Source organism: Maylandia zebra, linkage group LG9 (genome assembly GCF_041146795.1).
Source record: "Maylandia zebra isolate NMK-2024a linkage group LG9, Mzebra_GT3a, whole genome shotgun sequence".
Classification (NCBI taxonomy): domain Eukaryota; kingdom Metazoa; phylum Chordata; class Actinopteri; order Cichliformes; family Cichlidae; genus Maylandia; species Maylandia zebra.
In genome coordinates this window covers 15495444-15523161 of record NC_135175.1, presented here as the reverse complement: position 1 = coordinate 15523161, position 27718 = coordinate 15495444, and the positions used below count along the sequence as shown (strand labels likewise).

General features: G+C 39.9%; 1 protein-coding gene and 1 long non-coding RNA gene across 7 annotated transcripts in view; one reads left to right on the top strand and one right to left on the bottom strand.

The window, feature by feature from the left end:
• LOC112431523 (uncharacterized) lies at nt 1-21058 on the top strand. 6 transcript variants are annotated; one of them, XM_076888065.1, is made up of 8 exons: nt 1-135; nt 11056-11173; nt 11354-12945; nt 13024-13196; nt 13544-15625; nt 17478-17580; nt 18643-19239; nt 20117-21058. In XM_076888065.1, the coding sequence occupies exons 6-8, from the start codon at nt 17563-17565 to the stop codon at nt 20840-20842; spliced, it is 1341 nt and encodes a 446-aa protein (XP_076744180.1). In that variant the 5' UTR covers nt 1-135; nt 11056-11173; nt 11354-12945; nt 13024-13196; nt 13544-15625; nt 17478-17562; the 3' UTR covers nt 20843-21058. The 6 variants fall into 6 exon arrangements, with proteins under 6 accessions (XP_076744180.1, XP_076744184.1, XP_076744181.1 ...); XM_076888069.1 differs by lacking the exon at nt 13544-15625 and having other exon boundaries at nt 11354-11430; XM_076888066.1 differs by lacking the exon at nt 13544-15625.
• The window catches only part of LOC112431522 (uncharacterized), a 25288-nt gene continuing 13153 nt past the window's right edge, over nt 15584-27718 (bottom strand). Inside the window, exons 3-4 of the long non-coding RNA XR_013100098.1 lie at nt 20094-20193; nt 15584-15721 (exon numbers count right to left, since the gene is read on the bottom strand). This is a non-coding gene — a long non-coding RNA (uncharacterized LOC112431522). The remainder of the gene's footprint in view (nt 15722-20093; nt 20194-27718) is intronic.

Sequence of the window (27718 nt, the reverse complement as noted above, 5' to 3'; positions counted from 1 at the left end):
GTCGCAGAATAACCGGAGCTGGACTCCGGTGCGCCCTGTCCAGCTCGGGCGGTGAGGGAAGCACCTGCGCTCCGAAAACATCGACGAGGAGCTGAAAAAAGAAAGCTGTCGGGTGTGGGCCTTCAATGTCCTCAGGTAGTCTCACAAGTCGTATTTTCTGCCTTCTGCTGCGACCTTCCAAGTCTGCCACCTTGGATTTTAGCCAGTTGTTGTCTTTGCGAAGCGTAGAGCATTCGAACTCTAATTGGTCCAGACGTTGGTCAAATTCAGTGTATGTCGATTCCAAAGAATTAATGCGTTGACCGTGGTCCTGCACTGCAGACTGCACACTGTCTAACTTAGAGGACAAGTCCTGAAAGGATGACTTGAAGTCCGCTAGCAATGCAGCTCTATGCTCCTCGAGCATTAAACTAATCTCGGCTGCAGTTACAGGCGCCGCAGGTGTCGAGGTTTTTCGGTCTCGGTCTTGTTTGCCCTTTGACTTTGACATTCTTTAAATCTTCGGTAGTCGACAAAGGCAAAATACATCCAAAACTGGGAATCAAGATCTCAAAGAAGTAGGTTCGTTAGGTAAATGCTGAGCCGTGTAGCGGAGCGGACCTAAAACACGTCTACCCAGTCAACGCCATTACCGGAAGTCATAGTCCATCATGTATTTCAAACACACAAATAAAGATGCAGAATTTATTTAAATTATTTAATTTCAGTTGCCACTTTCAAACTTTTTCATTTAATAAAATTAATAAAAAACAAAACGAGTGGTCAGCAGTCATCGTGATAGTCGGTGTCATAATTTTTTTAATACTTTGTCCGAGTATGAAAACCTTGTTTTGGCCTCTAAAAGCTGCTGTGGGGGTTTACACAGAGGTGCAACTGAACACCTGCAGGTCAAATTAACATAAGGATGCATTTGGAAAAATGCTCTATGTGAGTGGAAAGTTCTTTGGGTGATCTAATACTGCGTTAATTGATGCAAACATGGAGTGAGTTCATTTCAGTAATTAGCTGCTAAGTGCTGTATGGGCTCAAAATGTGGTCATAAAAATTTTGTACTTGTAAATCGGTTTTGTACTTGTAAATCAGGATTTGTATGTGTAAAAAAAAAAATAAAAAAATTGTGTGTGCGTAAAAAAGATTTGTGTGCGCGTAAAAAAGATTTGTATGTGTTAAAAAGATTTGTGTGTGGACTTAGCCAAAAAAACCCCTGCAAGTTACAAGTACGAATTTTGACCCTATTTTTCTTCCTTTCATCTGATTGGTCAATGTCATGTCAATCACAAATGTAACAATCCAATCAGAGAACAGATGGGTTTGGCTGTCGCATGGGCGCTTTTTTGAACTGCAGTTCTTTGAAGGGAATAAATGCCCTTTTACATGCCAACCCAGCATTTTCCTTCATCACCATGAAGGAAAACAGTCTGTGGTCGTCCGAGTTTGGTGATTTTTGTGTCACAGGTCTACGTGTTTAATACAGGGACTTCCACAGCCTTTTCAACAGCGCTGCGGACCGCGGGGTGGGGGCGGGCAGTGTTTTGGAAATGACAGTCTTCATTACAAAGCTTTCTTCGTTATGAATTAGCATAGATGTTTTTATTGAACATTTGAAGAACTAGCAAAAAAAACAAACTCTTGTAGAGGACATAAAGTCAGAGATAGAAAAGACAAGGAGCAGGTGCATCTAGTACAGGTAGAGCTGCTGCAAAAACCCACAGAGCCCAGCAGCCAGCAACAAATTCTGGATCCTTTGCTCTTAGTTAGCAGTTAGCATTAGCAGCACATCCTGCGTCCGATGTGAAAGGACTTTTATGCTGCGCACTGTGACTCACAGCAATGGTCCCGGGTCAGCCCTGACTTTGTGTTAAGCTAATCCTAAAGTAATAATGGTATTTCTAACCACTGATATACCACAACTTTATCCTTTCAACAGCTACTGAAAGTTAGGGGACCTAGCTGCTATCGGATATTAATATAGAGATCCTCCAGCTTCAAACTGTATAGGGCTTTGGAGTTGACGTCACGCCGCAATGCATTGTGGGAGTGCAGCGCCATTTTCGGGGTCTACGAATCAAAACAAACACACTGTGTTGGAACGACGACGACAAGAAAGATGCTTAAAAGCAGCTCAAAAGAGAATGAACTGTATAGACACTGATTGCGTGCAGAGGCAAAGCAGCGGTACTTGCAGAAAATAGTGTGCATTGGAAATGTGGACCCGTATGAAATACGGCCGTGGTGTAGAAACCCTGAAGACCAACTGCTATTGACGTAGCCTGACATATTTTCGTACCTTGTCTGTGGAGTCAGCGCGTACAAGTCGTCATTCAAACAAAGGGAAGTCAGCTTGAGTACTGCGTGTGAAATGCGTTTGATTTCCCTGCAAACATTCAGATTAGTGCAGCATAAATTCATTCATGAGGGGAAATTACAGTGAGAACATGTGGAGGCTGTTAGGTATGGAACGCCAGGACTGCCATAATGAATTAATTAAATACACCATTAAAAAATTGATTAAATGTGGCAATAATTAATTAAAATCGGAAATAATTAATTACATAAATATTTATGACACATGTAATTAATTAATTATTGACACATTTAACCCTTTAGAGCCGGTCGGAGCGGGCACGCTCTGTTTTGCGTAACTATTTTTAAATCCCGGTAACACTGCAACCACGTAAGCTAGCGCAATAATTTATTTTGCATATGAAACCGGAGGAGTTGTACTTACATCTTATGCCATCAGCTTGTCCTAGGTCACGGTTTCCTTCCACATAAAGCTTTGCAAAAACTGCATAAAAAGCACTTACAGCAACAAAAACATAATATTCCAGAAACACGCTTTGCCAATCCGATCAGCTGTTTGTAACACTTCTTACGTTGGAATAGACGTCAGCGCGAACTTTTGCATGTCCGCCATTACCTGCCCGAAACTGGGAGTGACGTCATTTGTATGTAGTTTTTTTTACCATCAGGGCCTCAGGGCCTATACTGGTATTTTTAAAAGTTATCTTTGACTTTATGACTTTCTGTGTCGTTTCTGGGATGCTTAGGACTCATATTGCACTGCTGGAAATAGTTTATTTTGATGCATATGCTGCTTTTTTGCAAATTTGCATTATAATATTTATTTTAGTTTTTCCTGCAGTATATGAAAATTGGTGTATTTCAAAAATAATACTACGAAGACACTCAAAATAAATTTCCTGTGGTAGGAAACTATTTTGTGCAACTTTTTTGTATTTACAGTTTTGAGGGATAAGCCTCTTAAATTTCTCTAACTAGAAATATATGTTAAAAAAGCAAAAACGATTTTCAATTTTTTTGTAGTTTATTGCACTTTTTTGCAATTTATGTAATTACTATGCACTTAATGAATACATATTATTAAAATCTGGGCTATAATTGTTGTATTGATGTATAGCAACTTGAAATGCTCCCAAAAATGGCTCCACAGCATGAAAAATATAATATAAGCTCTGCCGGACTTGGTTCTATGGTAGGTCTTAAAGGGTTAATTAATTATTGACACATTTAATTAATTATTTCTTTATTTCACATTTTAATTAATTATTGCACAGTTGACACCTTCAGGTCTCACCATGAAATAATTTTATCTGTCAACCTCACCCATCAAACTCAGGGGGCGGGGCTAACGCTGATTGAGTCAAAACCATTGCTTTGGCCTGGTGGCCATTGTTTTTAGCACACAACAACCGGCATGTGGAAACTAACAGAACTGAACTTTGAAAAACCCTGTTTGTGTGTCACCAAATACCGTTTTAATATCTTTTTAGCCGAGAATGTAGTGGTTTAATCGTCATGTGTCTGGTCGGTTTGTCAACGATTTCGGAGATGTTTGCCCAGTCTCACGGCAAAGCGTGGATAGACCCGTTCGCCTCGCAAGCAATCGAGCTGTTATTACCACCGACAAAGCTCAGGCCCCGGTACACAGCTGTAATAACCCCCGCTGACACTGACTTCTTTTACTGAGGTTATATTTATCGGTGTTTTATTTCCTGATGTTCTTATGTGTCCTACGTGTTTCAGTCGCCAATTCTGAATTAGGGCTGGGCCATATTATACCGTTCACGATAATACCGGTATAATGTTAGGCAACGATAGGAAAATGAAATATTGCGATAGAATAAGAGTAAAACGCGCATGCCCAGTGCCTTTGTTTTCATACGCACATGGCCGATTGTTGACTGAAACAAGATTTGGTTTGTAAAAATGGTGCAACTTCAGTGATGTGGAACTGGTTTGGTGTTTGTCCGTCAGATACATGGCAAAGCACATTTTTTTGCAGAAGATGCAAGTGGCCATCGTTATTGTCGTATTTGTCGGACTAAGATGCTCTTAAATCTGGGAGTAATCTGGGTCCTAAACTCCGTATCCTTCAGGTCAAACGAACACTGCAGCATCACTGAGCGTTAAAAACTGTCTAAATTCTTTCATCTTTAATAAAACGATCAGCATTGCTGTTTTACCAGGTGTAACTATGAAGTTTAACTTCCAGGCATCCATGAAAACTAAATTTATTACATTTAACGGAGTTAGAAGTTAGCAGGAAGCTAGCGGAAGTTAGCTCGCTAGTTTCGCTAGTTACCCAAGCATGATATTGCATGTTCTGACTGAGAGATTTCTGAAAAAATTCAAACGTACAGCTCTGCTATCACTTCCAACATAAATGAAGACAGGAAACTAAACAGCAGTGACGTTTGTAGGGTTACTGAAGTTGGGCTAGCTGGTATATAATGATGTGCTACGTGATCGCTAGCGACACAGCTATGTTAGCATAATATAAACAGTGAAGCTGGAGGACGAACACTAACACTTTTCCACTTATAAAAGTTAACGTTCCTGATAGTTAGAGACAAATGCAATCGCATGGCAGGATGCTGTAAACACCAAACTTCAGTCAGGAGAACAACTGAGATAATCCATCCACAATACGAGGTTAGTCATTAATATACTGCAACAACATGGGAATAGAGCAGCTGCCAGAGAATTCAACATTAATGAATCAATGGTACAGAAGTGGAGGAAGCAAGAAGAATGAGTTTAATAAAGTTTGATTTATCTGACTGCTTTGTTTCACTTAATGTGCCTTATAATCCCGTGCACCTTATGGTCCGAAAAATACGTACTGCACACTGCAGTTTAATGTTGCAAAGCACCTCTTTTTAACTTCAGTGGATATTATACATGGTTATGCTCAGGATATGTCAGCCCATTTCTACTGGAAATGCCTTTTGGTTAAACTTTCAGCAAGGAATTTGCATTTGCACTGTTACATTTTTATAAAGCTTTAATGTACATAAAAACCAGCTTCTTGTTTAAGTGAAAATAAATGGAAGGTTGTCTTTTTGCGCTAGTAATGTTGTGGAGTTGTATTTTGTCTCGCACCAATTATATCGTCAGTTATATCGTTATCGCAAATTTTCAAATATATATCATGATAAATATTTTTGGCCATATCGCCCTGCTCTATTCTGAATTATAACTAACATTAAAAACATGTTTAAGGAGGAGAGAAAGCAAATAAATTCGATTAACAGCTGATCTTTGGGTTTTTGTTCAGTAATCAGCGTGACCTGCGTATAAACGCATAAAAGAGATAACGTTGGTGTTTCCGTCATGTAGTAACTGCTGGCTTTAACTGTACAAAGGTTGTTCGACACTATGAAACACATACAGACTTCATGATGTTCGGCTAATATTTTTATTGTGTATATTAATCATGAGGGTAAACGGCCCTGTACACCACGGAGTGAGGTCAGCATATCCACGATATCTTCAGCTCCATGAGTTAACACAGAGTTTCCCAGCTGACTAATCTAACGGTCATCTACGAATATGTCACGGATCATATCAATATGATTTTACAGAAAATCATCCTTATTACTGCCAACTATTCCAGAGACGTGAAAATCTACAGCATAAAGAACAAAACATCCAGAAGTCTGCACATGTGTTTCATAGTTTGTAACAAGCCTTTGACAGTTAAACATAACATGACCGAAAAAGAAAAAAAAGAGAAAAAAAAAAATCACAAATTATATGTTAACTTCATTTATTTTTATTTAAGTAAACTCGAAATATTCTAACAGGCAGCTGGTGCTTAGAATACAGTTGAATAACTATTAAAAAACAGATGATATAATATTTCTGTCCAGGTTGCAGTCTTCATGATGAACACACTGTTGCAAACTCCTCTCGGTGGAAATGCGCCTTCTCTTCTCTTTCTTTAAAACATTTTAAAAGTTAGTTTACTCTCAAGATTCACTGTTAAATCCAAAACACACCAGATAAAGAAAAGCGAATAGTTCAGTCTAACACATGTGCCAGTGAACCATTAAACGTCTGTGAAACTATGCAGTTATGAAACGTAACTTTAACCTCAGCCAAACCGATTTGCTCAGTTGTAAATAAAACAGCGAAGTAAACGTGACCCGACTGACAGAACCTGAGTGAATTAAGTCCAGCGTTTAACCACTGAGAGCTAAAACTCAGCTGAGGTTTCAAAGCTGTGTGCCGGTGATTGGACATCAGCCGCTGATGAAGCTGGTTCGCCTATAAAGTGCTCTGTAAGGAAACGAGCTCCAGCAGCTCTGCGCTCGGGGAAAACACTATATTTCCTTATCTTGTGCAGAAAAATGCGCTGACATTGTGTTATATCGAGCACCGGCTGCCCAGTTAAACTGTGACTATCACCAGGTAACGTAGGCATGTTTCTTGAATTAGCAGCAGGTGTTAAACAGCTGACAGATGAGGAGGAGGATGCATGCAGGTAAACTGAGGGTCTGTTGAGCTGATCGCTGGTTTTGTGAGAAAAATGTCAGCTCGTTCTTTATGTTACAGAAGCACAGAGACACAAGACCAGGCGGAAAGAGACGTTCGTTCGGTGAAAATGAGAATCTGCGAATGCAACATGTGGAACACGGAGAGTGGAATATGTAAACAAACCGGTTAACGTAACCCCCTCGGTGCACTCGGCATGCTAATTGTTAGCAGAGCTAGTGAAATCTCTGAAAACATCTGAGCACTTTTGCAAACATGTTCTATATTGACAACCTGACCAGACGTGAAGATTACGGTGCGACATTCGCGGCTAAAACACTGTTAAAAGTGTAGTTGGTGACAGAAAAACGGGGTATTTTAAAACTAATTAACCCCGCCCCCTGAGTTTGATGGGTGAGGCTGACAGATAAAATTAATTCAAGATGAGAGCCAGGTGCCAGGACTGCCAAAATGAAATAAATAAATATATCATTAAATAATTAATGAAATGTGTCAATACTTAATTAAAATGTGAAATACATAAATAATTAATTAAATATATCATTAAATAAATAATTAAATGTGTCAATAATTAATTAATTACATGTGTCATACCTATTTATTTAACTAATTAATTCCAATTTTATTTAATTATTGCCACATTTAATTAATTATTTAATGGTGTATTTAATTAATTCATTATGGCAGTCCTGGCGTTCCATAGCTCTTGTTCCCTCTCTGTTCCTCTCTCTCCCTCTTTATGCTGACAATCAAGCCAAACACCAACATCATCAAATATAGAGTTGAAACCAGATATTTACACACTCTTCAGATAAAAACACAAACACTTTTTTTAATTGTAACATCAAATCAGACTAAATGTTTATTTTTTTAATTGATAAATATAAAAACATATTTGTTAACTTTAAGAGTAAAGAGAGAAACTATCTGTATTTCTTAATTGCAAATGGCACCAAATTGTATTCAAAATTGAGCCACACTTACGGAGCTCCAGTTCTCTTCATGGTGTTTTGGTTGACATCTCTTGATTTTCCCATTTAAAAGAAACAGGCTCTGTGTTTTGCCTTATATGCATCCACAGGTGTGCCACCAGTTTACTCACATGGACTCTACTAACCTATCAGAAGCTTCTTCAGCTCAGAATGGAAACATCTGGAGTTTTCTTATTAATTAACAATAAACTTAGTGTATATGTACTCCTAAATTTGATGAAAGTGATAAAAAATAGACAGCTCTGTCTCTCTTTATTCTGACGTTTAACTAATTCAAAAGATATTTCAATATTTATTTATCCAAAACAAAACAAGTTTACTTTAAATTGATGTTTAACAGTAAAAAAATGTTCTTGTGTTTTCCATAAAGTGTATGTAAATATCTGGTTTAAACTGTGAATATACTGCTGTGTATTGAAGTTCCTCTTGTCTTGCATAGAAATATACTGAACAACATACAAAGCATAATATATAAAATAACATCTACCAGAGTTTTTTCTTTGAAAGAAGCCCCTTATGTCCATTCTTGTATATCAGTACATTACTAAAACCGATTTATTTAGCCGTGGAGGGTAACAACTGAAAATATGAAATAAACACACATGTAAGCTAAGACTCTCTAAAGAAACAGCATTGTTGTTGTTCGGCTTTTCATTTCGCCATTTGTTGATTCACTTGAAGAGCAAGTAACGTAATATGGGTCACGTGATCAGTTTGATATCAATCTTTCGTGATGCACCGTCATATTTACATTATTTGTACAGTAGGAATGATTTGCTTTGGTACCTGGTCAAACTTCAGTTCTCCTCTGTCTGCCCAGTGTTGCCAACTCCTCAGTAAGGAAAATCGCTATTGGTTGTCCTAAAAGTCGCTAGAAGTCGCTAAATGACGTCATCGCCTAATTTGCATAATTGGTCATGCTAATCTAATTGTAACCTATGTTGTTGGAGAGAGAAATAACATCGTGGAAGAGACATAAAGTGAGTAAAAAACGTCCTAAATGCATTTAGAGTTTATTTAGAACTACAAATTAAATTTCTTTTAGCAATTATTGTTTTTTTTAATGTCACAATTCCAACCCTGCTCCTTTACCCGGGCTTGGACCGGCAAAAGTGACCCGAAATAGGCCCTCTGGTGGAGTTACTTTGTGTGTGTGTTTATAAGTAGTTTTAAACCTTGTGATCCACAAAACAGCATAAGAGTAAAAGAAGAACTGACTGTGTTACAGCACCCGCTGCTTGTTGAGAGTAAAAGCGATACGCGCTTTCACGTCTTTTTTAAGCGACTTTTTTTAGAAATAACGTCGCTAAGGGGTCTGAAAACTCGCTAAATATAGCGACAAAGTCGCTAAGTTGGCAACACTGTGTCTGCCTGGCTCCGTTTCTCCAACAGCGCACTCGCAGGCAGCAGCTGCCCCGCCCCCTCGCTCAGTGCTTAGTGCCTGAGCTCGGATCATACCAATATTAGGGGGGGGATTTACGCACAGTTGTGAATTCCCACAGTGTGCACTATGTGCTTCGAATATTGTGTGTAGTTTTGTTTTATACAGTTGTCAGCCAGGCATCTAACTATGAAAAAATTACACTCCAAAAGACCCCGGGCTTCTGAAAAAACAACCCGGGCTTAAGCCCAGTAAGCCTTAACTTAATATACAGATTGCATGCTGTTGTTAACTGTGTGGTTTTTGATGGTTATGTTTAAGAGGTTTGTATTGAAAGTATTTTGTGATAGTTTGTGGTGGGTCATGTGATTTGGGTGGTATTGATTGCTTATTTTAGGCACCTGTTCATGCAGTGTCAGTTGGAGCAGAGAGGATTGCTGAGTTTTTGGTTCTCTTGCGTGCTTTGCTTTAGATGTGTTTCCTTTAGTTTTCTTTTATTGATAACGATTTAAAGAATGTTATACAGTCTAACTGGGCCCCACAAACTATCAGCTAAAGAGAATAAATAAATTAAATTGCTGCACATTTTGCAGACTAACAGTTTAAGATTATTTAAAACATAAAATATATATTTTTATAACATTAAATATAAAGAGTCAAATAGAAGTCTTTCTAAAGTTATTTAATGATATTTATATTATGAAAAGCAGATTTTGACATTTTAAGTTTTTCCTGTTGTCAGATAAAACAAACACGCACAAAACAAAAGCAAACAACAAGAACACAAAGCTGGAAAACCCACCCGATTGATCAAAATCAACTCAAAACACTCCCACACAACAGAAACTCCTCTATTCCTCGCTGGCTCCAAATCTCTCAGTAAAAATATCAGTGGTTTGCTATCTGTCACCATCAAAACACTCCACAAATCCCGCGAATGATTCGCTTCCTTATAAACCATTGAATCAGATACCGAAGCAGTTAGGTTCTAAATGAAGCTTCGAGCGTCACTGATCACGTGACTCTAGCCAAACGAATCAAGCTTCGACACAGTGCTTCTGAAGCAGTGTGTTGATTTTTTTTTTTTGACACACGCACCGGAGCGTCAGCTTCAAGCGGGCCATCACTAGCTGTTTGTCTGCAGTAGGATTGAATAAGCGTAGGCACAGATGATTTTGTTTGTACTGAAATCATGACACTGCTTTCTCCCTCCACAGTTGAACAGGGAGTCCAGTTTGAAGAAACTGGTTTAAGCTGTTGGGAAGCATGAAGCAGATGGTTGGGTGCAGAGCAGGGGTGGACAATCTCAGTCCACCCGGTGTCCCTGCAGGTTTTAGATGTGTCCTTGAACCAACACAGCTGATTTAAATGGCTAAATTAGCTCCTCAACATGTCCTGAAGTTCTCCAGAGGCCTGGTAACGAACTAATCATGAGATTCAGGTGTGTTGACCCAAGGTGAGATCTAAAACCTGCAGGGACACCGGCCCTCGTGGACTCAGATTGCCTGAACATTGCACTCACTCTGACCTCAGTTTAAAAGGCCCTCAGCAGTCAATGGTTTGGTCAAGAATGTGTTGAGACTGACCAACAGGTCTTTAAAAGAGCTTCAGCTCTCCCTGCAAAGACCTGATAGAAACTCTTAAAACATTACACTGTCTCTTTCCATTGATGATTTTTTGTGATTTTGTTGTTCTATGTAAAGAACAAAGTATTTAAAAAGAACATTTTAATAATTCACATCTGGGGTCTCATCTTTTTGTGTTACCTTTTTTCTTTTTTTTTTTTTTTTTGGAGCAGTCTATATTCACATTGGTTTTGGGAGGGTTGTTTTCTTAAAGCCTACTTTTTTTTTTGGTCAATTTCTTTGTTTCTCTCCACAGCACCTCACAAGTAAGGCACACACCCTCACCAAGAGCTGCTCTACAGTCACAGACTCTGGTCAGGAGAAGAGATTTTCCAGTGCCTACTCTCCTGGGTTCAGTGGGTGAAGTGGAACAGGTACATCCTAATGCAGTTTATGAACCCATGACTGGTTATCATGTCTTCAACTCTCACTGAGCTGACATCAGTGTGGTTGTTGATGCTGCAAAACAGGATGGTTCAAACAGATGCTTCGAATCCTCAGCAACAAACCACCTGCTCCAGCAGAGATGCTTAAACCAGTTTTGTCTTTTTTAGTCTGTGAAGCTGCAAAAATGGCAGACTGGAAGACTCAGGTGGCTTTCATCAATCTGAATCTCTCAGAATCTCAACAGGTATGTACTCAGCATTGTTGCCCAGTGAGCAATGTTCAAGTGAAATCTGGTGGCAAATTGTAGGAATGCAGCCAAAATGCCTGTGACTAGTGCCAAAGCATAACAGTAAATATTCTGACCCATGTGGTCAGTTAAAGAGGGTGGGGGAGTAAAGAAAGGCCACTTCCTCCCTTGTGTTGGTGTAGCTGAAGTTGTAGAAGTTAAATATTGCACAGTACTGTCAATATTTTCTCCTCTTGCCTTTGGTGCAGTTTATCCATCTAGATTATTTTGGTATGGACAACCCACTTTTGTAGTTTTCTCTGAGCTCCGTGTCTCTGAAAAGTAATGTTTCCATCCTAAAGAAATCCAGACTGTGTTACAGATCTACTGACCTTGTAGGAATTCTTTTCTTTCCTCTGAACTACATCTGCTAACCATATCAGTGTCCTGGAGGAAGCATGTAAAGGCTTTGAACAAGAAGCTTGACTTCATGACAGGCTTCATGCTTCTTTGTAGTTGGCAGGTGTAGACACTGCACCAGATTACTGAGTTTTAACAAATTCATATACCAGATGTTTGGCTGGTCGATGCCACCAGGCAACGGACATTATGAATTCAACCCTGTTGTTTTAAACACTGGTATGAATGTAAACAACTCCAGAGTTGACAACACAAGTTTTGAAGGAGCAAATTAGAGCCTTGACAGCAGCTAATGTTCCTTTAATTACAAATATTTTAATGTATATCAGCTTTTTTTGTATTAAGTTTTAATCTTCTTGTCTTCATGTAGCTCAACATATCAGTCTCCAATTGGGGTGAACTTTTGGCCCTTTATTTTTAACCGTTTGATTAGAAATATTTGAATTCAGTCTACTCTGGCTATTTTAAATACAGTTTGTTCGATCCAAAATACCTACTGGGAGACAGAACATCATCGAAGTTTTCTATATAATAAGAGATGAATTAATGAAAATGTGTTTTATTTCAGGTTGTAGCTTCCAGTATTTGTAAAAAATAATATACATAAAGAATATTATCTGCCTTGTGTATGAGAAACTATAAATAAAATATTTGTTTCACCTATTCAAAACTGAATTTTCTACATGTCTCCAAACCTTCTTCAGAGATTGAACATTAGGGATGGGTATCAAAAACTGGTTCTTGTTGAGAACCGGTTCCCACTGTTTCAATTGTTTGCCATTTTTGCAAACGATTCCCTTATCGATTCCAGTCGCCCCGAATGACGTCACCACGTTGCGGAGCGTCATTTACCTGGCAGGAAACATGGCGGCTCAAACGCTAAAAAGTTTGATTATACTTTACGAGAACGGATGACAACAGGGCAACTTGCAATACTTGCCAAGTAGATATTTCATTTAAGGGAGGAAACACTACGAATATGCAAAAGCATTTGCTCACAAAACACGCGATGACCTTAAATGAATGTCGTGTTTTTAATTCCGCTCCGGACTCGTGAATCTCAACCCAGCAGCAGCGGTAACGTTTACACGTCCTCTCCCGTTAATGCGGCAGGTAAATAATCAACTAACAGTGCATATTATGTTAGCGCGATCTGCCTTATTACAAAACCTGCCATTACTGTGCATTTAGGTGACCATGATGAGAGAGACAGACAGAGTCTGGCTCAGATGCTGGCAGTTCTCGCTGCAGTCTACCGGTAGCGTCTCCTTTCAGGCCAGGATAGATGAATGTCACCGAGCAGTGACTAAGTTTGTGGTCAAAGCCTTGCACCCATTTGCCACAGCAGATGCCCCCGATTTTTGGTAAGTGAATGTGTTTAATTGTAGGCAGGGACATTACTGGATATTCTTGTGTAATTGCTACAGAATAATTTATGTTATACTTTGTTATTGCTACAGAAGAATATTTATTTTATTTTACATTTACAATCTGAATCGTGAAAATCTTATCAATACCCATCCCTACTGAACATCCAAATGTTTTAGAGACCTTAGACGTCTATCTTTCCACGTTAACTTGAGCTACAATCCTCTATATTCACAATCACAGTATGAGACCCCGTGTCAAGCTCGTGTTGTCACAGTCTACACCTCACTACGTCTGCTGATTTATTGGTTTTTTTTTTTGGTTTTTTTGTTATTTTACAAAGAACTGCTGCACATGAAGATCCACAGATACATAAACCAGCAATCATCTTGTGGTGTGTCTGTTGGAGAGAGAGAGTATGTGTGTTTCTTTGTCGCCATTGTACTTGATGATGAGGGTGGGAAGCTGCAATAATGGCCCCCAGGAGCCAGCGGCAGACACAGATGGATCCAGAAGAACCGGGTCATCCAGCACCCCCAACAGTAACAAAGACCTGAGGCTGTGGATGAACACATCAGTGGAATTCAATGGTTAATTAATCAATTGATTATATTCATATCTGTGATTCCCAAAGAGAATAAGGACATAACAGGATGTGGGGAATATAGACCAACGTGAAATTGAAAACTATTGTGCTGATGAAAAAAAGCCTTACATTTGGTTAGTTTGGGGTCAAAACAAATGAAAGAAAAATAATTTTCTTCCAAAAGTTTGTTGGAGAATTCTTATTGTAAAAAGTGACAGTTATACAATCTGTAAAGGAGAATTAATTGGATGAGATTTTTGGAAAGTTCTTATCAAATCAATTAGTTGCCTCCACAAAGCAGGTGCAGACTTATTGTTAAAGAGTTGAATGTGGTTCAAATGGCACCTGACCAAGAAATATGTAAGATCTAATGTTCATAGAGTTTATATAACACCACATGGGCTCGTCCGGGAGTTGAACCCGGGACCTCTCACACCTGAAGCAAGAATCATTACTCTAGAACAGGGGTCGGCAACCTGCGGCTCCGCGTGGTTTGGGAAAATAAAGTATAAGGATTTAGCTGAACTGTATTTTACTTATGTTAGTTCTTTTTTTCAACTTGTAGTTCTAAATTGGAAGATTATTGTGACACTGAAATATAAAAATAAACTTATTTTATTACTTTTTCATCGTTCAAAATAAGCGTCACACTCGCGGAAGCCTGTATGCTTGCTGAAACGAGACTTTCAACCCCAGCTAGGCCAATTATGGATCTTCAGATCCACATTATGTCAGCAGCACCGTGAACTATGTTAAAAACAAACACCGCTCACGCCTCACAGATGACAGTTTACAGTCCTGCATAAAGATGAAAGTGACTTTGTTCAGCTCTGATTTGCAGACGCTGTGCACAGAGGTTCAGGAGCAGAAGTGCCATTGTAAACATATCACGGCAGACCCGAGGATGTTTCCATGAACATGCTTTTCAGCATCTCTTTATTGACCACTTTTCACACACATTGCTGTACGCATACAGTCAGCTGTAGCTTTTCAGCTCACAGCCCGACATATACCAACAACAACACAACAGCATAGATGGCACAGACGTTAAGGAGGCGAGGCGTGATTGCGGGTTCCGCTCAGGTGCGTCGATGAAAATGGTAAATGTCCTGTATTTGTATAACTTGACTAGTCCCTAAGGACCCCAAAGCATTTATACACATTTAGTCATCCACCCACTGGTGAAGGCAAGCTACATTGTAGCCACAGGCACCCTGAAAGAGGCGAGGCTGCAGGACACTGGTGCCACCGGGCCCCTCTGACCACCACCAGGAGGCAACGGGTAAAGTGTCTTGCCCAAGGACACAACGACCAGGACAACCTTCTGGTTGCAGATGCGCTTCCCAACTCCCTGAGCCACGGTCGTCAAAGTCCCCTCCTGGGAAATTATGGCTAATGTCACACTTGGATCTGATGATAGAGAAGTGAGTCAGTGTAACCTTTATTAAATCAGGCAAAACAACACATTCTTGAATACTGTGGTGGCCTGCAGGAAGCAAAACCTCTTAAAGAAATGGAGCTAATGGTAAGCTGAAGACATCTGATGTTTATGTTAATGAATAAAACACACTGAAACATTTTGTCTTAGTTTTTATTGTTTATTAAAATACTTTTAAATCTCTAGTTTTAGCTCACAAAGAGTGACACTCAATTAGTTTAAGACATAAAAAAGGAATGATGACATTTAGGATATTAACCATCTAGTCCAGCAGGTGGCGGTAACCCACCTTAAAGCTTTAACCGCCAAAGAAAAACCCAAAAGAAGAAGAAGAAGCCACACAGTTCCCGCTTGTTTGTGTTTAGTTTATTGTTCTGGCTCATCTAAAGAGAAGCACTAAGGTAACTTCGATGTGAGTTCGGTCAATCTTGAGTTTAGCTCCTGAGTGAAGTTTTCTGTTGCTCTCCTCGGTCTCTGTTGTCAGTTATTTGTGAACCCTGTGAAAGAAAAAGCCTCTACATCAAGTCAAGCTGCTATAAACTAATTTACAAGAAAATATCAACAAATGCTAATGAAACACAGAGAAGAAAACAGTGTTATTATTAGAAGAAAACTTTAAAATGAGCTTAGTCTAATCAGAGTTTCTATTATTTTTTTGGTTTGTTACTAAGCGCTAGTTAGCATCTCTGTGGCACCTGCACAGTTTTTGAATGCAGCTAGCTAACCAAGCTAGCTAGCACCACCCTTCATCCATTTAAGGTAACTTAAATTCCAAAAATTCTGACATGTTGGCATTAAAAGCGCTATAATAAAATACATTTATGAGAAATATAAAAATAAATGTATTCCAGGCTAAAACACAGCTGCCTTTTTCTTATCAGGGCAAAGTTGTGTCGGCCCACAGGGCATGTGATTGTAAAAACTGGCCTCATTGTGAGAGGCCTGTTATTAGAATCATTTCAAAGATTATTTGATATATACTGATCAGTATTCAGCGAGTGAGTCTGCTTAACTGTTAGCAAAATAATAATGATAGGCCAGAGATACCAGAGATGCATTTTTAAAACAAATACAGCCTCGGCCCCTAAGAGGGGATCTGTGCTCTAATTTTATCACATTTAGAAGTACTGCTGATTTTTTAAGCTCCATAATTTTTTGGAGGGTGAGATAATTTTCATGTTTGCAAACAAAACTGAAATGGAGGAACAAAGATAAATAGAATAGAATACAATAGAATAGTTTTTGTTATTTTCATTGTACATATTCAGCTAAATTGTGGGTGCTCCATACCAACTGTGCTTGGAAAACATTATAAATAATAAGACAGCTAGAATAAATGACAGAGAGGAGGAGTAAATACAAAGAGGAGGAAGGCACACATTAGAGGACAGGTTTCAGAATACTTGAAAGTAGTGCAGTGGACTTGATCCATGTATAGAATCCAAGTGTGAGTGGACTGTACGGAAGCGTAGAGCTGCCACCCAGGCAAAAGAAAAATACAAGTGTATCACGTTATAACGTGAAAGGTTTATTGTTCTAACAAGATACTTTTCCTGTTTGTACAATATACTTTTCACGTTTGAACAACATAATATCACGTTATTACAATATACATAATTATCACGTTCGTACAATATAGGATCACGTTCGTACAATATAAATATTATATTGTACGAACGTGATAATTATGTATATTGTAATAACGTGATATTATGTTGTTCAAACGTGAAAAGTATATTGTACAAACATGATAGTATATTGTACAAACAGGAAAAGTATCTTGTTAGAACAATAAACCTTTCACGTTATAACGTGATACACTTGTATTTTTCTTTTGCCTGGGTGGCAGCTCTACGCTTCCGTAGGACTGAGTGATGAGGGTTATTCAGATCATGGCTCAGATTTCTACACCCACTCAGACAGGATAATCTTGTACGGCACACCTGATCATTTCTCACGGCACACGTATGTGCCCCACGGCACAGTGGTTTGGAAACACTGTACTAGTTTTTGCAGCTCCATTGATTGTTTTGTGTTTGTTTTTGGCCAGGACATTCTTTAAACAGGAATTGCTCTCCTGGTACTGGTGTGCCATACTGCTAAATTTGGTATCGGTGCTCAAACCTTTTGTGTTTATTTCAACCAAGTTGCCCACCCAGGGAAGCTAAATATTTGTTCTTTGTGTTCTCAAATGAACACATGAGACACTTCAGTGCAGTGTGGAGTCTAACAAAGATCTGTTTTGTGTCCCAGCTGATCAGCAGGAGGAGAAGAGTCTGACGGAGCAGCAGAGGAACAACAGCTACTTGGACTCAGCTCAGCCACTGCAGAGAAAACAATGAGCTCAACACAGAAGGTGACAGAAACTAGTGTTACGAAATACTCCATTAAAAGCTGAAGTACCGATATATGTTTTATGCTAAACTAACTGAACCTTGTGCTATATTAATGTAATGTAATAATAATGTAATAATACAATGCAGTAAACAGTAAACTTACCTGCTTATCCTGCACTAACCTGCAGAGGATTTTTACAGCAGTCTTTAAATCACACTGAGACAAAATGCACATAAAGAGTTTTGTGTTTGCTGATGTTTGTTGAGCTGATAGAAACGCTGCCACATAAAAAATATTTTCTTTGTTGTCTTTGTATTGCTAGATGTTGAAATACCGCGACTGCACCTTATCAGCACCTGCAGTCGTTCAGGTTTTGTGCCAAAAAACAAACACCGGCCCAATTTAACCCCTGACTAAAGCACACAGTTTTGCCTCTTTCATCTCTCATGATTAGTACATGATCATGATTGGATTTCACATGTTACTGTTTAGGCTCTAATCAATTTAATCTTTGATACCTGCAGTGATGAAATAACTCTCCTCAAATGCCTTAAACCAGAAGTAACAAGCCTATTTTGAAAAAGTAAGGAGTAGAAAATACAGATATAATTTTTTTAATGTAGAGAGTAAAAGTAAAAAAAAAACCCCTCAGGTTACAATCAGACTCTGACATCATCCTGCACTGAACCAAGCTAGTAACTGTTACATTTGATTCATTATCATTGAATAAATTAGACAATTACAGAATTATATAATAAGAATCAGCAACAGGAAATATAAAAAAGTACAGACCTGGTAAACATTTATTACTATTCTGAGTGTGTTAGCATTAATATTTGTGTACAAGCAGGAGGGATGGGCATGATTTTAGAGTGTTTACAGTCATTAATTATCTTTAACACCAGGTTGGATGTAATGTGTTACTACTACCAGTAGGTGGGGATAAGAGACCTTTAAGGTGTTTGGTGCCACATTCCACCTTCAGGATTAAAACTAGTGTTAATGGAGGGAGTTTGAAGCTTCAGTTTGTTCAATGACTGCATTTCACTCACTGCCTCTGTTTGTATCTCTGTCACTGCAGGACCAACGTGGACCGAGAGGTCAGCGCTCTCAGGAGGCCGACAAACCTCACAGAAGAAAGAGAGAGAAAAAATACACCTGTGACGAGTGTGGGAATGATTTTACTTTGAAGTCTGAACTAAAACAACATCAGCTCATCCACACTGGAGAGAGACTGTTCAGCTGTGACTTGTGTGGAAAGTCGTTTTCCTGGAAGAAAGCCCTAAAAACACACCAAGTCATCCACAGTGGAGTTAAAACTTACAGCTGTGATCAGTGCGGCAAAGCTTTTACTCAAAAGATCAGCTTACAGAGACATCTAGTTACCCACTCTGGAATTAAGGCATACAGCTGTGACTTCTGTGGAAAAACCTTCAGCCAGCTACGGAGCCGAAATATACACCTACGCATTCACACCGGAGAAGATGTGTACTGGTGTGATCAGTGTGGCAAATACTTTACAACAGACACACACTTACAAAGCCACATGTTTACCCACACTGAGGAGAGACCTTATCAATGTGACCTGTGTGAGAAGACTTTTAAAACTCCACAGTACCTGAGAAAACACCAACAGATCCACACCAGAAAGAGACTCTACAAGTGCAGTTACTGTGAGGTATGTATTTTTATTTTATTCTTGTAAGTTCAGTCTGACTGTTTGGAACAAGTCTGCTCATTAAATTGTGTTAGCATGTTAGCACTGCTACTGCACCGAAGAGTAGCTCTGAGCCATTATTCAAGTTCTAATTTCAGTTATGATTTTTGCTTACACGATCATAAGAAAAACAAAAAGTCCTGAAAACTGATATGAAACTAAAAAGTCCTGAAAACTGATATGATGCTGTTATTGAATCTTCAGGCAGTTTCATGGTATATCATAGTGTTGTTATTATTTGTGTATAAATGGCCTTTGGTTTACAGCAGCTCATTCCTCTGTCAGGTGTAAATGGAATAAAATAAAACATAAATTAAGTACAAAACCAAACCATTCAGTAATCTTCTGATATGGTTAACAAAGTTGTATCGTTACGTAATGTTTCGTAGTATTGTAGCTGTAGTATCATTGCTTTCATATAACTTTAGTACTTTTAGTGTTAAAATAGCCATTTAATGTTATAATTTCAGTGTCATTGGGGGTAATAGTGTTTTTTTGTGTCCCAGTCAGCTGAGTGTTATAACTGCACAATTACAGTGTTATTAATGCAGTATTAAATCAGTATTATTGCAGTGTTACAGTAGTTTACCATGGGTACCCTAAAAACAGTAGTGTGGTAGTACTTAAGTGTAAGTCAGATGTTACTGTAATATTAAATAAGTATTGCTGTAGTATTATGGTGGTAGTATTGTAGTTATTGTAGCCCAGTAAACTGAGTGTGTTAATTGAAACAATTAAAATATAATTGGACGTCTGCAGAGATGCTCTTTATTTCAGGCGACTTTCAGGATAAAAGTGTTGAAGGACTGACTTACACTGTCTTTGTGTCTTTGTTTAGAAGCAGAGCGACACAGATGGATCCACTTCTCAACCCTGTCATCGCTGTGGTGGTGGGAAAGACTTTCGTTGTGACATCTGTGGAAAAACTTTCAGTCAGCAAGCCGGCCTAAAAATACATCAACATAAACACACTGGAGACAAACTGAAATACTGCAAAGAATGTGGGAGAAGCTTCCCCACATCAGGTGACTTAAAACGACACAAACTCTTTCACAGTGGGGTCAAAAAGCACCTCTGTGATCAGTGTGGGTCATCCTTCACCACTGCAGGTCACCTTAAAACACACAAACGAGTCCACACAGGAGAGAAACCATACAAGTGCAGACACTGTGACAAAAGCTTCTCACGTTCAGATAATTGTAACGAGCATGAACGTACACACATGGAAGGAAACTACAGCTGTGAGCAGTGTGACAAGAGCTTCAAAAATCTCAGTTCATACTCTGCACACAAACGATCCCACGTTACTAATAAACTGTTTCACTGTTACCAATGTGCCAAAACATTCACTTCATTATCTGCTTTGTGCAAACATCAGCGCGATCACGCAGGGCTGAAATCGTTCCCATCACAGGATGACGGTGAATCTGAAGAGAGAGAAACATCCTCTTCTGGTTTCAGGGTCCAACTTAACCCTTTAGAGCCGGTCGGAGCGGACACGCTCTGTTTTGCTCCACAGAGTTCAGATAGACTCTGCTGTAAAGATCTAATGAGACAGCTATGAATGAAAATGTTCCCGTAGTTCCATTTGAATCTTTGTAAACTGTTCTTCTGTGGTGTTTGTGTTCAGTGTTTTCCTTCTTTTTTTCTCAACAGTTCAATGAAAAATCAGTTCCCTGTTCTCAAGTTTTTATTGAATTAATTTTGTTAAATAAAGTTAAATAAAGTTGTTAAATAATGTTAAAAAATGTTAAATAAAGAAAAAGTTTAATGACAAAGATTTTGAGCCATGATGTCATTTCCTGTATTTCAGAGTAAAGACTGAAGTGACAAATGGAAACATGTTTACAGTCAGAGTCTGATGATCTGTTTTCAGTGGCACAGATGGAGGTTTATCAGAGGAGGGGACTTGGCTGTTCTCTACTCACACTGAACAGGGTTCCTGCAGCTTATTAAAAATCTGTCCTGAAAGTTATGAAAAATAAGATCTTTAAAATTTTTATCAAACTTGCTGTAGGTATGAAAACTTCTGATTTTCTGTTTAACCCTTGGATGCACAACCTACCAGTACCTACACTCTTCCATGAGTGGGGTCAAAAATGACCCCAAATAGAAATAATGCATTTTGCTACAAACTTGGTTGTTATTCTTCCAAATCTTCAAAACAAAGAGTTGTAACATTCTCATATTTGAGGTATTCCTCATAAAACATGTTTGTGACATGAGGCACTTCGCATTTTTATTTGTTTTTTCATTAATTTTAAGAAATTGCAGTTTTCTATCGCTTGTATCACTTTTGTATGCTTGCTCTGCATATACTGCAGAAGCTGGGTCTTCCCTCTGAAAGGCACAAGTTGTTCATCCACTGTAACACAATCACTAGGGATGGATTTCTGCCTGCACTTGACCAGGAACAGGCCCCATATGTAGCGGAAAGCTGCCATGTGGTTTGTTTTCAGTCGGTAGGCTCTGGTCCTCTTGTCATCAAAGTGCAAGAAACGGTCAATATCTTTAAATCTTTGAATTGACATAGTGGCCTTATACAATGGGTTATGCAGAGGACTCCCAAAAAACACACCAACTTGTACATCCCAGTTCTTCTCACTTCCTGCAAAAATGGTCAATCAAATGAAGGCCAGGAGCTTTTGTTTGATTACATTTTTCCACTCTTTTCCCCTGTCTGTGGCTACTCTTTGTGCCTCCATGTTTGTGCATGTCAGCACCTCTTCTATTATATTATCAGACATGAACATCTTCCATGCATTTACTGGGGAGAAAGTACTAGACCCAGGTGCAAGCCCTGGCCAACTAATTCAGAATATTGTGGCTAGAGCAGTAAGAGGGGCTCATTGTGTTAGACTCAATATCCATTTCCTCTTCAGAGGACTCCTCTGTATCTGACTAGTCTTGTTCGGGGGGAGGGGGACGACAATAGTCTGGGTCCTCTATATCTGAGATGTCAAATTCTGAGTCAATGCCTCTGATGGGCTCTTCATCCCATCTGTCCTGGATCATTTGTAGGGCACACCTGAAGACCACTTATGTGCAGCCCTGACTTTAAATCGTGTATGTTACTGTGTAAAAATTAATTCTTGATCCATCAGAAGTGTAAGTGGGACAGTCAGAGGTGCTAAGAATGAAAGTTTCATAGAAAATTCCATAGGAACTGCTTGGGGTAATTTTTGACCCCACTTGTGGAAGAGTGGGGTAGTGATACAAAAACTGCATTTTTTAAAAAATTAATGAAAAAATAAATAAAAATGCAAATGGCCTCATGTTACAAACATATTTTATGAGGAATACCTGGAATATGAATATATTACAACTTTGCATTTTAAAGATTTTGAAGAAAAACAAGCCGTGGGGTCATTTTTGATACCACGTGTGCATCTAAGGGTTAAGCTGTCAAAAAGATTCATTTTGGAGAATAATCTTTTAAAGTTGTGGTTTCACTTGCTCAATTTATCAGCGTTTCCTGATACAAGGCAGGATGGATCCATGCTTTTGTTGTTTAAGACAAATTCTGACACTAAAATCTGAGTGTTGCAGAAATTGAGACCCATCAGACCAGGCAGCATTTTTCAATCTTCTATCGTCCACTTTAGTTCAAAAATCATTTCATTTTCTATAAGAACGTCATTAAAAACCTGTGAGAGTGCTGTTTCAGTGGAATGTAAATGTTTAACACCAGACTAAAAAACCTCCATAATACCATTAGTATCAAAATTGTATTGAATTGGGTAAATACTATGTTCTGGGAGTTTTGAGATCGGTCTATAATTTGAGAAAACTGAGGGTTCAAGGCCAGTTTTTTTAAATAAAGGATGTACAATTGCATGTTTAAAACCATCGCGAACCACACTAGAAGTCATACTGCTATTTATAACGGCAAGGACTGAAGTTCCAATCGAGGGAAAAACCTCTTTAAAGAGCCATGCAGGGATAACATCCGCAGGAGAATCAGAGGGTTTCATTTGTCTAACCAGCTCATTAAGAACTGTGAATGAAACAGGCTCAAACGAATGTAAAACAGCTGAGCAGAGAATAAACACTGATGGGTCATTTGTAGGAAGTACTATTGCTGACCTGACAGACTCGACCTTGTTTACAAAGAAATAAAAGAACTGATTACATGTGTCAGCAGAGGCTTCAGGGTTGTTTAGAGTAGAGCTGATAGTGTTAAAGAGAACACGGCGATTATGACAATTTAACACAATGATCTGAGAAAAATATCTGTTTCTCTCATTTTCATTTGTCTTTCTTCCACTTTCACTCTGCTCTCCTACACTGACGCCTGACTGCTCGGGTGGATTCATTTAACCAGGGCTGAGGAACACATTTTGAGAGCCTGGTTTTTAATGGGTTCACAGTGTTTAGGGTCTGAGTACAGGTTTCCTGGAACTGCAAAAGCAGCTCATCTGGGGTGGGCCCAATAAGTAATCTCGGGATCGGTAAAGATTTTCTTTATAAAAGTGGAGGAGAAGAGAGCAGCGGCGGGGTGGAGCGCGAGCTTTAAACTCATGCACAAGAGAAATGTCAAATAAAACAGGTTTGTGATGAGAGAACACTGAATCCCACATTTCCAAATATAAAACAGATAAACCATATGATAACACCAGGTCAAGAGTCTGCTCCTGCTGGTGTGTAGGGCCTTCTACAAACTGTACAAGGTCAAAACACTGAATAAGATTTAAAAACTCCTGAGCAAGCAGTCCATCAGGGCAACAGACATGAATATTAAAATCACCAACTATTATAATCTGATCCTGTTTCGGTACAATTTCAGCCCAAAACATGAAAAGTCATTTAAAAATCTTTGTTAAAGTTAGGCGCTGATAGATTACTGCACACACAACCGGTTGAGAGCGTCAAAGGTCAGATATGAGAAGTTCAACGCTGGAGGGGAAACCAGTACATGGAGTTGTTTGTAGTGAAAGTTCTTTTCTTAAAAACAGTCAATATTCCTCCTCCTCTACCTGATCTCCTTGGAGCATTAAGAAATGAGCAGTCGGAGGGTAACAGTTCAGAAATAAAGCTAGGCTCACCCACTCTCATCTGTGTCTCAGTCACAAACAGGAGATCCAATCCACTGGAAGAAAAAAAATTGTTTATAATGAACTCTTTATTTGCTAAAACCTCACATTTATCAGAGCCACCCTTGTTGGAGCTGGAGCCTGAGTAGAAGTTGTCTGTGTAGCCCACGTTAATGTGTGGAAATTCAAAAGGTTTATTCAACGACTCCCAAGACGCAAAAATCAGTGGCGAGCAGGGTTATGGACACCTCAGCCCAAAACAGGAACCAGCCAGGAGAAAACAGGATCCAGGAGACGCCTTTGGATGTGACAGAACTAGGGATGGGTATCGAAAACTGCTTCTTGTTGAGAACCGGTTCCTACTGTTTCAATTCCTTGGAATTGTTTGCCATTTTTGCAAACGAAAAAAGAAAGCAAGCAGAAGAGAACGAGTAATAGAATAAACAACATCACAATGATATATGGGAATATGACAGTAAATACTAAATGTTAAACATTATTGTGCAGCACATAAGATCAACAGAACACAGTGTGCTTTGAGGTAGGAGCCAAAAAGGGTGTAGTTTGTGGGTGTGATCACCCGTGTGTACACCTGTGAGCATGGACGCGCTTGTTTTTTGTTTTTTTAAAAGGTTCCTTCATGTAATAATCTGCTAGAGGGTGTGGGGGGGGGGCCACAGCCCCGTCCTCCAGGGCTTGAAGCAGGTATGGAGGAGATCAAAACTCCAGACATCCAGAGGCCCCCAGAACACAAGAGACCAAGGAAGACCAACAGAGGGGCAGCTGCGCCACTGTCCCGGAAAGAGCTGAGGAGAGTCCCAGATGAGGGCTCACTCAGCAGCCACGGAGCAGAAGCCAGGGGGAGTTGCAGTGACGCGCCCGTGAGCTCCGCCGGCAGCCAGCTGCGCCTGAGTGACCGAGCCCCAGGCCGAGAGGCCGGGGGCACCCCACCTCCGAAGTGGCCCGAGCGAGCCCCAGGCTCCAGGCCCCGATAAGCGGCCGCCAAGGAGTGAGCCGGTGTGTACCTGGACGCCCATCCCTGGACACAAAGAACCACCAACGCACCGATGTCTGAGGGAGTCCGCCACTGGCAGGGGAAGTGGTGGTAGGGGGAGATAGGCCTCCAAACCTTGGAGGGCCTGAGATGTCCCCAGAGAGGTGGCGCCTGACACCCAACCTGACATATAGACACAGACATACAGGCACACACAGATACAAACATCCATTCCCACCCTCATGCTCTCATATGCACTTACTCCACACTCAACCAACGTGGAGACAGACATAAAGAGACGTTGTACACACGATCACACTCCCCAAGCGTACTCTACAAACCGGGTCTAGGTGCCCCCGCCCCTGGAGGGGGGAACTGCACCCAGACCCAGGTGGTGTTTCCCTTTTCCCTGCGGTGGGGGGAGGCAGACCGCCCCGACTCCGCAGCAGCAGGAAGGCTCCACACTCCAGACCGCAGTCGGACGGCCAACTCCTCCTCCTAGCCCCCCTGCTCCAGCAGGTCGCAGAGAACGGGGGTGAGAGAAGTCTCCAAACCTCCCTCCACCCGCTCATTGTAATGTTGATGCATGTGTGTTCTAAGGTGCATTTAAAACCCAGGAGGGCTTGGAGCTACCTGCCAGAGAGCAGCAGGTAAGCGCATGGTCCCTCCTGCTAGCCCTCAATGTCTACGTGTATTTAAAATTTATCCTACGTGCTCTGAAATAAACAATAAATGATACATGATAAACTGAAGATAAGTAATACAGACTAATGAAGTAATGATGAAATAATGACAGTGCCTGTAAATGATAACCAAGTAACAATAAAATAACAGGTTTTCCTCGACAAATCGAATCGTTAAACAGAATCGAAAATGGAATCGGAATCGTGACAATCTTATCAATACTCATCCCATAGACAGAACGGACCATAACCAGCTGGCCGGCCATTGAAGAAAAGGTAAGGCAGCTTTAAGCTTCATGTTTGTGTTTATGCCTGTGTCTAGAAGCTCTGGTCATGGAGAAACTAAGAGGGGACAGGAAGTTAAATGACTACAAAGATCAAATCATAAAAGCCACCAGTACCCACACTGGAGTTCCCTGACACAAGAGCTCAATGACCATTAATGTGTACGTCCTCATCACTGAAAGAGTGGCCACTGACCTGTACGTTTTTCTGTAAATGTTTGTTGTACTGAAAATGCTACGTTTAGATGAACAGAATTGACTTTTTGGGATGTCCTTACCTGGATGATTGAGCACACATGAAGGTATTTCCAGAAGCCACAGATTCTATTGAATTCTAATATTTCTCAAATCAACAGGTTTTAAGATAAAGGGCCTAATATCAGTGATGGGAATGACGGAGTTACAAGTAACGGCGTTACTTTTTTCAGTAACGAGTAATCTAACTAATTACTATTCCTATCGTTACAACGCCGTTACAGCTACTAACAAGAAAATGCGGTCCGTTACTATTTTTCATCAAACAGACGGTTGAAGCTGTGTTCAGCTTACCGCATCTTATATCAGTTGCACGGAAGTAGCCTAATCTGGACGCTACAGCTTTAAGCAGCTGCGCGCCCCCGCGGACGGCAATCACGATCACTGTCTAGCACAACACCTGGAGCTAAGGGGGCAAAACAATCACATGAGTGCTGCTGTTTGACTGAGGAAGAATAAAGTAGTCGTGGTAAGTCAATCACATGACCACTTAAAGACAAAGCAACAAGGTGATATATACCAGTTTTAAATTGTGTTGATAGGCCACGTAAAACCAGAGTCATGATAAACAATATATACGCGGCGTTTTTTTTTCTCAATAGTTTCGTCATGTTAGCGCTAGCAAGCACACTCTGCTTATGAGCAAAAAACCCCCAAAAAACCAGGGGAAGTTTTATGAGTGATGGCGAGAGAGAGACAGAGAGAGACAGCAGAAAAAGAGAGAGCGCGAGTTTTGAGATGTGAGAGATTTGTGACGTTTAGCGTGTTTGGAGTGTGTAGTTAATGTGTTGTCTTGTGCAGTTAGTGGTCGTGTCCAAATTCATGGGCTGCATCCTCCTGAGGCTGCATTTGTAGACCGATTACGTCACAGCGACGCGCCAAAGGCTGTCCAAATTCGTAGACTCCTCCGAATGCAGCCGACAAATGCGTCCTTCTTTTCCCCGAATTTGAAGGATGGGTCGGGTGTGTCCTTCGTGGCCCACCATATCCCAGAATTCATAGCGCGGCCCAGCCAAACTCCAGTTTTCAACAATGGCGGCCGCTACTAAGTTTTAAAATTACTCTCACTAATCTTTCTGGGTCACAAAATAAACTTTTAACATATTTTCAGGCGAGAAAGTAGCTGTGTAAACATCAAATATCTGCTCCGTTTATCAAGATATCGCATATTTGCAAAAGTGCTTCGACGTT

Coding starts and splice junctions, on each gene's coding strand:
- LOC112431523 (XM_076888068.1), top strand. Junction 19,240..20,116: donor ACAAGTGCAGTTACTGTGAG/GTATGTATTTTT, acceptor GTCTTTGTTTAG/AAGCAGAGCGACACAGATGG.